The sequence below is a fragment of the Pipra filicauda genome, unplaced genomic scaffold (genome assembly GCF_003945595.2).
Source record: "Pipra filicauda isolate LSUMZ 115617 unplaced genomic scaffold, ASM394559v2 scaffold648_size187182_pilon, whole genome shotgun sequence".
NCBI classification, from domain to species: domain Eukaryota; kingdom Metazoa; phylum Chordata; class Aves; order Passeriformes; family Pipridae; genus Pipra; species Pipra filicauda.
In genome coordinates this window covers 121,085-131,468 of record NW_024104807.1, presented here as the reverse complement: position 1 = coordinate 131,468, position 10,384 = coordinate 121,085, and the positions used below count along the sequence as shown (strand labels likewise).

General features: G+C 52.3%; 1 protein-coding gene across 1 annotated transcript; it reads left to right on the top strand.

Moving 5' to 3' along the window:
* Positions 1–2,451: 2,451 nt before the first annotated feature.
* On the top strand, positions 2,452–3,423 carry LOC114003808 (olfactory receptor 14J1-like). Its single transcript, XM_027751155.2, has one exon. The coding sequence runs from the start codon at positions 2,455–2,457 to the stop codon at positions 3,421–3,423; it is 969 nt and encodes a 322-aa protein (XP_027606956.2). The 5' UTR covers positions 2,452–2,454.
* The last annotated feature ends 6,961 nt before the right edge of the window (positions 3,424–10,384 follow it).

Genomic DNA, 10,384 nt, shown 5'->3' with positions numbered 1-10,384 from the left:
GAGAGCGCTGCCTGCAGCCAGGAGAGAAGAGAAGCAAGGCAGAGGGAGGTTAAAGGCAGTGGAAAGATGGGAGGTGTTCAGCTGAGACTTCCCTTGGGGACACAATTTCACAGGCTCTACAGAGTGAGTCTACAGATGTAGGGCAATGTCGCTTGTGTGCCTGGAGGACTCTCCTAAAGCTGCACATCCCACAGCCTTGAGCATCTGTCAGGACTATCCCAGGTTCTCTATTGCAGAGGGGGAGGATGTGCTCCAGGGCTGGGCTTCCCTGAGACACCATCAGAGGGACAGGGCAGGACGGCTCCTTCTCCCAGAGATGGCTGCGGGTTGTGAGGGTGGGGGTGCAGCCAGGGGTGCCCAGGGCTGTGGTGCAGAGCAGGGTCCCCGTGCTCCAGGGTTCTTTGTGACAGGGCAGGGACTTTGCTGCCTGCCAGGGTCAGCAATAACCCTACGCGACCATTTGCCCTCATCTCTACAGGGAGAAGCTGGAAGTGGAGGGAGAGAAGCCCAGCAGGGCCCAGGCAGGGTCTTCCTGCCCTTGAACGAGTGCTGTGTGGGGTCAGGGCTGCTCACAGATCCAGATCACACCAGGACCTTTCCAGGGGAACTTTAAAAGGGGAAGGACAAAGCACAATTATTATGAAGGAAAGGAACTTCTCTGAGTCAGTGTTTTCAGTTTCCAACTCCTGAGGAATCTGGGGCTTGAGAAGTGGAAAAGGAGCTCTCATGTTGGACAAGTCACTGAGACTCCTGAGCTGTAACTTTGAATGAACAGTGGAGCTGAGAGCAGCTTCCTAAAGTGCCTTCAGCCTCTCCTCTGCCTTTGACAGAAGCAGAATCACTTTTGATGGAATCATCAGTTTTTTTCTGACCTATTTTTTTCTACCTGCAAACAAGAAGAAGTGCCCAGTCAGTGCCCTGCAAACAGGCAGGGTTCTGTAGGGCCAAGGTGAGTGCACAGAGGTTGGAATGGGATCTGTGAGTGCTGACAGGGCGAAGTCATGGCACAGGGAAACAACTGAAACACCTCCAGTGTCATGGAATGTTTAGAGATCCCCATATGACCCCTCCAGTGCAGAGCCCTCCCTCTGAACAAGCCCCCTCCCCTCCTCTCCCACCCAGCCAAGCCTCTGCCCTCAGGGCCAGGGGGTCCAAGGGCTGAAGCCCCTCCTGTGCAGGCAGAGCTGCAGCAGAGCCGTGGGGCAGCTCTGCAGCCCCGGGCCCAGCTCCCTGAGCAGAGCACAGGGCTGGGAGCAGCTGCTCGGCCCTGCGGGGCTCTGGGAGGTGGCACAGCTGGCTCAGGGTGACCCTGCCCCGAGTGCCTGGTGGGCTCTGCCCCTGCCTCTCCCAGCCCCACCCTCCCTGTGCTGGGCCTTGTTCCTCTCCTGTCTGTGCCAGGGTTCTTGTTCCCTTGGTGGTGCTGTGGGGCTCTCTGGGCAGGGCAGTTTGAGCTGCAGAGTCACCCCCTGCCCTTGTGGGTCCTTTCCTGCAGCCCTGTCCATGGGAACAAGTGTCCCAGCTTTCCTCTGCCCTGAGGGCTCTGGGCAATGCTGTCAGTGTATCCAGGGAAGGAGCTGAATCTCCCTGAATCAAATGCCATCATCAGGATACTCGGCTGTTTCCCTAAAGTTTCATTTCTAGCTGGGAGCTTCCCTCCAGGATGAACACCTTTCTGTTATCTTTGTGTTCTCTGAAAGCCCCAGGGTAAAGCACAGAATTCAACAATGTAGAAAATGCTGTTGGGTTGGGGAAATGAGCCATGTGTGTTTTTGGCTACCAGTGTGGTGCTGAGACCTTGAGAAAGGGACAGACATTTGAGGGTCTGTGGTGGATCCATCTGCTTTCATTAGTATCTGGTGTTTTATAAGGAAGGCACTGGGGTGTGATCACTGTCCTTCTGAGAAAGTGAAACCCCAGAGAATCCTGGAACACAAAAGAGTGACAGACCACGTCCCCTCTCTCCCAACTCATCCCTTTCCCTTACAGAACTCCCTTTGTTTCCCCAAGGGCAGCAGAAATGATGAGGTTTCTGACATCCCAGAATAGTCACCAGGGGAGATACAGGGAGAGCTGTAAAACCCTCCAGAACTTTTACCCTGCCTTTACAACTGCCATGGATTAGCACTGGAGGTGCAGATGCTGACAGGCCCTTCCACATTGGCAGAGGTTTCACAGGACAAAGTTGAGCACCAGCACAGGTCCCTTCCCCTCTAATTCCACAGAGTGGGGCTGAATTCAAGAGCCCGTGGGCAGAGGCCCTGCCCTTCATTGCACACATGGCCAGCACCATGAACAGAGCTAAAGAAAGGACTGCTAGAAAAAGAAAAGTGTCTGTTTGTGACAGAGGGAGGGGAGTGGAGTGTATGGGAATGGCTTTGATTTTGCTCAGTTAGGTCCCCATTTATTGACACTGTTTTTTCTCCTCTGACAGTTCTTCATGTCCAGAGGCAAAAAATGTCCAACAGCAGCTCCCTCACCCAGTTCCTTCTCCTGGCATTTGCAGACAGGCGGGAGCTGCAGCTCCTGCACTTCTGGCTCTTCCTGGCCATCTCCCTGGCTGCCCTCCTGGCCAACGGCCTCATCCTCAGCGCCGTAGCCTGGGACCACCACCTGCACACCCCCATGGGCTTCTTCCTGCTCAACCTCTCCCTCACAGACCTGGGCTGCATCTGCACCACTGTCCCCAAAGCCATGCACAACTCCCTCTGGGACACCACAACCATCTCCTACACAGGATGTGCTGCACAGTTCTTTTTCTTTTATTTCTTCATCTCAGCAGAGTATTTCCTCCTCACCATCATGTGCTACGACCGCTACGTTGCCATCTGCAAACCCCTGCACTACGGGACCCTCCTGGGCAGCAGAGCTTGTGCCCACATGGCAGCAGCTGCCTGGGCCGCTGGGTTTCTCAATGCTCTGCTGCACACAGCCAGTACATTTTCCCTGCCCCTGTGCCAGGGCAATGCCCTGGACCAGTTCTTCTGTGAAATCCCACACATCCTCAAGCTCTCCTGCTCTCATTCTTACATCAGAGAACTAGGGCTTCTCTTGTTTTCCATCTCTTTAGCACTTGGCTGTTTCATTTTCATTGTTTTCTCCTATGTGCAGATCTTCAGGGCTGTGCTGAGGATCCCCTCCCAACAGGGACGGCACAAAGCCTTTTCCACGTGCCTCCCTCACCTGGCCGTGGTCTCTCTGTTTCTCAGCACTGGCATATTTTCCGACCTCAAGCCCCCTTTGATCTCCTCCCCATCCCTGGATCTGGCCCTGTCAGTTCTGTACTCGGTGGTTCCTCCAGCACTGAACCCCCTCATCTACAGCCTGAGGAACCAGGAGCTCAAGGATGCCCTGAGAAAAATCATAACTGGGTGTTTTTCAGAAGCAACAAACTCTCCTTCTTCTGCATGTTATGTACCTCATTAAAGACCAATCTTGTTATGGACTTCATTAAAAGCCCACCATATCTTCTGTATTTTTTGCTCCTGGGATGGGTGTTAATTTTGTGAGAATTTGTTCACAACAAAAAATCTTTATACATATGAATATATATATAAAGGTATATATATATATTTATATATACATATTTATATATACATAAAAACCATTTTAGAGTCAGTGTTTGCCTTTCTAGCCTGGCCCAGAGGCTGTACAAATTGGCAATTGTACTCGCTGTGTGCTTCAGCCAAATAAAGAACTCTGCATTGGCTTGTTTGCCTGACATCTTTCCTCTCTGACTTCTCTGCAGCTGCAGGGTCGGTGCCTCTGTGCAGAGCTGGGCCAGAAAAGAGTCCCAGCAGAGCAGCACTGCCAGGGAGCAGCAGCCCTTCTCCTGCGTGGCCTCCTCTCCCTTCCCTTCCACACTGTCCTGCAGAGCCCTGTGTTGTTGGAGGCCTCAGTGCTCTGGCAGTCGGTCCCAGTCCTGCTGCAGGACTGTCCAGGGACTGCAGGCAGGGACAGCCACGGGCACTGCTGGCACAGAGCTGACCTCTGCAGCAGCACTGCCATCCTGCAGGGGCATCTCCTCAGGCCAGGGCCTCAAAGCTTCCATCTGCTTTCCACTTTGCTCTCCAGGATGTGCCCAACACAGGAAACCAGCAGTGACCAGCACAAGGGTGGGAGTGCTCAGGGTGGGGGCACCCAGCAGTGCCCTGGCACAGCCAGCGCCGCTCCCAGCACTGGCCTCTCACCCCAGGCCATTGGGCTTGTTCTTCCCTCCAAGGAGGGACAGTAAATGACCAGCTCAGGAGTCCATGTTTGCACTGCATGCACAAGACATGCCCATGTGTCACAGCTTGGGGCTGGGGGGTGGAAGGCTTAGACAAAGTTGATGGCAGAAGCCGTCTCGTTGAGCTACGAGGTGCACAAAGGACCCCCTTGCTTTCTAAATTCCTTCTCAGAGAGGAGCCTGGGGGTGGCTGGATACAATCTCAGGCTCACATTTTGGTTTAGATTGAAGGAACTATAGAGGTGTGATTCAATCACTTTGTCCTGCAGGTTTTAGTGATGGCAAATCAGAAATATTTCTTTAAAATGAATTATTTATTATGTCAAATGAACAGAAAATTTACCAGACAAGTGAACAGACAAAAGACCTCAATCAGAATTATTTACTGCACAGAATAAAAGCCAAAAACCTCCTAGCAGTATAGTGTAAGATAGGATATTGTAGTCTATCAAAGTCATTCTATAAAGCAGTTGGATCAAAGCCAGCAAAAAGAAACAATCCTGAAGCAGAGATTGATGTAACTCAACCCACAATGACAGGGAGTAGTTCTCTCTCTTTCACTTAACCCCTGGGCAGTGACCATGAAGAGCTGTCCCTGCTTCATGGCAGAAGCTCCACACACTTCAAGAAGTCTGTGGAAGAATCTGCCCCATGACAGTTGGACGGGGCTTTTACAGTTATCAAGGGTTTGACTGCCAGACATATTTGCAGACCAGGGAGCAGCTTATCTGTCAAATCCTGCTTCAAAAAGGAGGATGTGTGTTTGAAGTTTCATGAAACATTTTGGGTTTAGCATAATTCAACATTAAAAACAGCACCTTGACAGCAGCAGTAACTCACCACAGAGACCTTGAATTGTTTGCATTCTGTGACCATTTTTTAGGTATTATCAGAGCAGAGCATCCTGCCAGAAATGGCTCCTTGATTCTATGAGGTTCCAAAAACTGTCAGGGTTCCTTTGGTTCCATGAGACCTCTCAGTGTCACAATGGACCCTTGGTTCCATGAGGTTCTGGAGTGTCACAATGGCCCTGATGATTTCACAAGTTTCCACTACGTCCCAGGATTCCTTTGGTTCCATGAGGCCCTACAGTGTCACAATGGCCCCTTGATTCCACGATGTTCCAAAACATCCCAGGGTTCCCTTGGCTCCAAGAGGCTCCCCAGTGTCCCACCGGCCCCTGGATTCCAGCAGGCCCTGCAGTGTCCCAATGGCCACTCGGTTCCCCGAGCCACAGCGGCTGCCGCCGGCGTCTGTGCCCGGAGCCGCCGCTCCCACGGGGCTGCCGCACTCACCGCCGGGGTTGCCGCTCGCGCAGCCGCCGCTCTGCCCCGGCTGCACCGGGACCCGGCACCGCCTCGGGCCTGCGCTGCCGCCTCAGCGGCCACAGGGACACAGGGATGGGGGACCTTTGCTCTGACACTGATGGGGCCTGCCTTTGTTCTGCTGGGCTCTGGGCTTTAGGGAAATTGCTGTTCATTGTCATGGAACACCTCCTGAATTCCAAAGGTTTCCTAATCCAGGGGAGGGGTTTGGGAGGTGCCGCCCCTCGGGACACATTGTCAATAAACCATCCAGCTGATTTGGATGGGTGTAAGACCTGGGGAACACAGGATAAGGAGTCATCCCCTGAAAACCTTGGAATATTCCCTACCTGAATCACAGCCCAAATGGAACAGTTTGGATACAATTCCCAAATAGTTTGGAAACTCCAGTCATTCCTGACACCAGGATGGAAATTCAGCAGATAACTAAAGCCAGTCCCCTTGGGAGCCCACAACCAGCGGGGCTGAGGGAGGCCCTGGCAGCTCCCCAGCACCTCCCTCTCAGTGGGACACCTCTGGCAGCCTCTCCCAGCTCGGGAACCCTCCAGTTTCCAACACTCCAAAGACCCTCGCTGGTGCCCAGGACAATTCTGATCCCCCTCAACAAACACTCCTCCAGCTGTGACCCTTGTCTGATGGGAAACACAAAGGGATTTGGGGGAGTGTTTCCCTGACAAGGAGGAGAATTTAGGAGAGGGACCTTTCCACCCCCAGCTCTTGATGTGTCCACACATCTCTGCCTGGGTGTGGGTGTGAATTGACAGTGGTGGGAATGTTGTTATTGTGAATGTATAATTCAGTCACTGTTAAAATTGTAGCAAATGCTATTGAATCACTTGATAACTGTTCAGTTGGTCAATGATTAAGTGCTACTAATGACTTTTGCCTCCTTGTCTTTGGATACAAATCCTTTGCACCCTGATCCTCTTGTATCCCAAGCTCTGTGTAAATCATTCCTTTTCATCAAAACATATATTTTTTCGTGATGTCCACTTTAAAATCTTCCTCCATAGCTAAATTACAAAACAACTCCAATTAGCTGTAGAAGTCTTGATGACTTGAAGACAATTAAAGGAAGGGAAATAATTTGTTTTTCAGTGTTTTAATGGGTCCCACAGTGTGTTAGGAGTTGCATCAGCTGTCAGTCCAAAATGGATCATGTCAGAACTGGTAAGATTGAGGGGTGAGGAGCAAGGTTGATCATCCAGGGTCAGTGTGGATCTCCTGAGGAGACACTCAGCATCAAGATCACTTGGAGAACACCTCTATCACCTCTCCTCTGAACTAAAAAATATCCATAATTAAATTAAAACAAAAAAAAAGTACAAACTTCGAAGACTTGTTTTGAAATTGCCTTGAAGACAATTAAAGGAAGACAAAGAGATCCTGAGGGATTTCTGGAATTTAATGAGCCCCACGGGGTGTTTGCAGCCCAGCCCATGATCCTGAGGTACTGAGAGAAGATTGAAGAAGCTGCTGAAGAAGTCAGAAGCCAAAGTCCAAGTGCCTTGAAGCATTGCTGGGCCCCACTGAGGGCAGGCACTGCCAAAGCCTCCCCAGGGACTCCTTGGAGCAGCTCCTTGGAGGCCCGGAGTGCAGGCAGACAAAGGCTCTGGGCAGGCCCCTGCAATGCTGAGCAAAGCCTGCCTTGGTTTTGTGGAGCACAAAGGCCAAGGGCTGAGCCCCAGGCCCTGGCCCAGCAGAGCCTGTCCCTCCCGGCTGGCTCAGGGCTGTTTGGGGGGCACTGGGATGGGAGGGGGAGGAACAACAAAGGCCAAAACTGGGCAACCCCTGCCAGGCTCCTGAGGGAGGGGCGAGGCAGAAACCAAGGGCAGAACCTGCCAGGAAAGTGGCTTGTGGTGGCCTGAGTGGCAGAGGCAGCTGCCAGAGGCAAGGGGACAAAGGCCTGGGTGCCTTTGGGCCTTGCAGCCCTGCCAGAGCCCTTGGCCAGCTCTCCTGCAGGCTGTCCTGCCCTGGCCCTGCTGCTGCTCTGGCCTTGCAGGCTGCACACACCCCTCCTGCTTTCCCACCCCCTCCCAGCAGCATTTCTAGACCCTCCCTGATGTCTCTGCACCAGCTCTGGCTGTTCCCTGGAACACAAAGCCATGGGCTGATCCTGACTCCCTCTGGGTGACCTCTTGCACCACAATGGTCCCTATTGAGTGACATTTCTTTTTCCTCACTTTCAGTCTGAACCTTCAATGCTACTCTTTGTGGAGATTTCATTCTATTTCCAATGCAGAGAAAAACTCCATCCTGTCAGATCTCCTCTAGACCCTCTCCAGTTCTTCCTCATTCCTCCAGAATGGGGAACCTCACAGACAGACAGACCAGTCCAGATGTGGTGACCCCAGGGCTGAGTCCAGGGGGGTGACAACTCCCTTGTCTGGGTGCCCACACTCCCCCTAAGGCAGCCCCATGTGCAGTTGGCCTTAAATCAAGGGGCCATTCTGATTCTTTGTAATGTCATGGAATCAAGTGGCACCGTGACACTGCAGGGCCTCATGGAACCAAAGGAATGCAGGGACACTGTGGAATCTCATGGAACTAAGGGCCCATTGTGACAAGGGCTCATTCCATGACTCTTTGGAACAAAAGGAACTCTGAGACATCTCAGAACCCCGTGGAACCAAGGGGCCATAGGGTCACTGAAGAGTCTCATGGCACCCACTGTGCCTCCCCAGAACTCCATGGAATCAAGCAGAGCCGCTGCCTCCCCCCCGCCGCCGCACGGACCGGAGTCGCCGGCTCTGCCCCGCTTGGACACCTCTGGAGTCAGCGTGTTCTTGGGCAGCACAACTGATCTCAGACCAGAGAGTTTCCCACATTTTGCTTTCCCCCTCTTTCCCGTGGATTTGTTTTTTGTTCTTTGTTCTTTCAGGAGGAAAAGGGGGAAGGGAGGCACATGTTGATCCCTGGTTTTATCTGTTTACAAAAGTGAGTTGGGCCAGGGGGGGAGAGAGGAGTCAATTTCTCTCTCTGTTGTTGCTTTGAACTGTTCTGTTATTATTGCTGTTTTTACTTCTATATTTCTTGTCAGTCAACTCTTATTTTTTTCACTTATACCTCCCTGTATTTTGTCTCCCTGTAGTGGTAGGGAATAAAAGAGGAGCGAGTTCATTTTATTGGAGTTCCCACCCCAATACATGTCTTTAAACCAGGAAAGGTTGCTCAGGGGCTTCCTGCAATTTGCAATCATTCACAAAGGACTAGAAAATGCATTTTGTCCCATTATATAGAGAGTTCTTTGGCATTGGTGGGCATAGGCTGATCACTGAGGGATTTCACCAGGAAGTTGCTGCCAAAAGGACTTTGTACCATGGATTTTATTTGACACTCCTCATGCAGCCAACTTCCCACCCACCACATCTTCCACTTCTTCAGTCCAGCTCTCACCAGTCTGGCCATAAGGACAGGGCACCATGTCAAGGGCCTTGATAAAGTCTGGGCACAAAACATCCCCTTCTTTTCCCTCCCACAGGGGTTCTGCAATCCCTGCCTTGTCCTTCCAATGCCTGTGAATGTCTGCAGCAGGACTTGCCCTATCCCCTTCCCTGCTGAACCTGAGCAGTCTGGAACTCTGCCAACCCTCCTTGCTGCCCTGTTTGCAGACTGGTTCCATGTCTGCCTTTGCCAAGGCCCCAGGAAGCTCTGGGATGGCTCTGGCCTTTGCAAGTGTTTGGGAGAGGTCTCCCAGTGACACTGCCCAGCCTTCTCAATAGCCCTGACCCCAAAACTTTTGCAGTATCTCACACTGCCAGAGGAGTGCCCAGGACACAACACAGGTTGTTCTGGTGGTTCTGGAGAATGAGAAGGGATTTCTTCCTCGAGGCCAACCCCTCCAATTGGATTTGAGTGCAGCTGAAAGGTTTCCTCAGCATTTTGCCCGGTGCCTCCCTGAAGGTTTCTGACCATCAGGCTGGAGCTGAGGGGGTTGGGCAGGTGCCTGAGGAGGGGGTAGAACAAGGGCTGTGTCCAACTGTGCCAGGAGGGCTGTGCTGGGCAAGGATGAGGAGGCTGCAGAAAACAGTGGCACTGGGGAGGGGAGAGGAGCAGGGGGAGAGACCTTGTGCCTGCCCACGCTGGGCAGGAGCTGCCCCAGGATGGCAGCTCTGAAGCACTCCCAGGATGTCCCTGTGAACAGGAGGGGAAGACTGGATCTGAAAATGAAACCTGGAAAGCAGAGAGCGGGAGTGTCATGGGGACACTGCAGGAGAGTTCCAGCCCTGGTGCAAGGTGACAGAAGAAGTGACCCAGTCCATGCAGTGCCCTCAGAAGATCCCACAGCATCCTGGAGATGCTGGAAGGGAGCCCAGCTCTGCTTCACAAGTTGCCAGGGCCTGTCCCTGCCTGTGCTCCAAGGGCTTCCACCCCCCAGGACTGTGGTCAGAGAGCACTCAGGCCTTACAGTGAGAAAGGGGCTCAGGAGGACAGTGTGGAAGGGGCAAGAGAGCAGCTCTGCAAAGACCAAGCCCTGCTGCTCCCTGGCAGTGTTGCTGGGCTGGGATTATTGTCCCCTTCCTGTTTGCAAATACACCCTGTCCTGCAGTGTGCTGTCCTTTGGGAACATCTAAGAAGGAGGGTCTTGGACAAAGAAGGCACTGCAGGGTCCTTTATTTTGTTTAAAGACTCAGCCAGCACAATTCACCATTTATACATGTCTGGGTCAAATTCAAAGGCAGATGCATAATAATATTTAATTGCAGAGAAAATTATTGCCAGATGAATCCGATGACCTCCACGACAAACCTGAGCAGGAAGGCTGGGTCATTAAGGAGTCCCATTCTGAATGCTATGCACCAGAAAACAGGCACTTTATTGCTCCTGAAAAGCA

Bases quoted from the DNA above. Each gene is read 5' to 3' on its own strand.
- LOC114003808 (XM_027751155.2), top strand. From the start codon at position 2,455: ATGTCCAACAGCAGCTCCCTCACCCAGTTCCTTCTCCTGGCATTTGCA.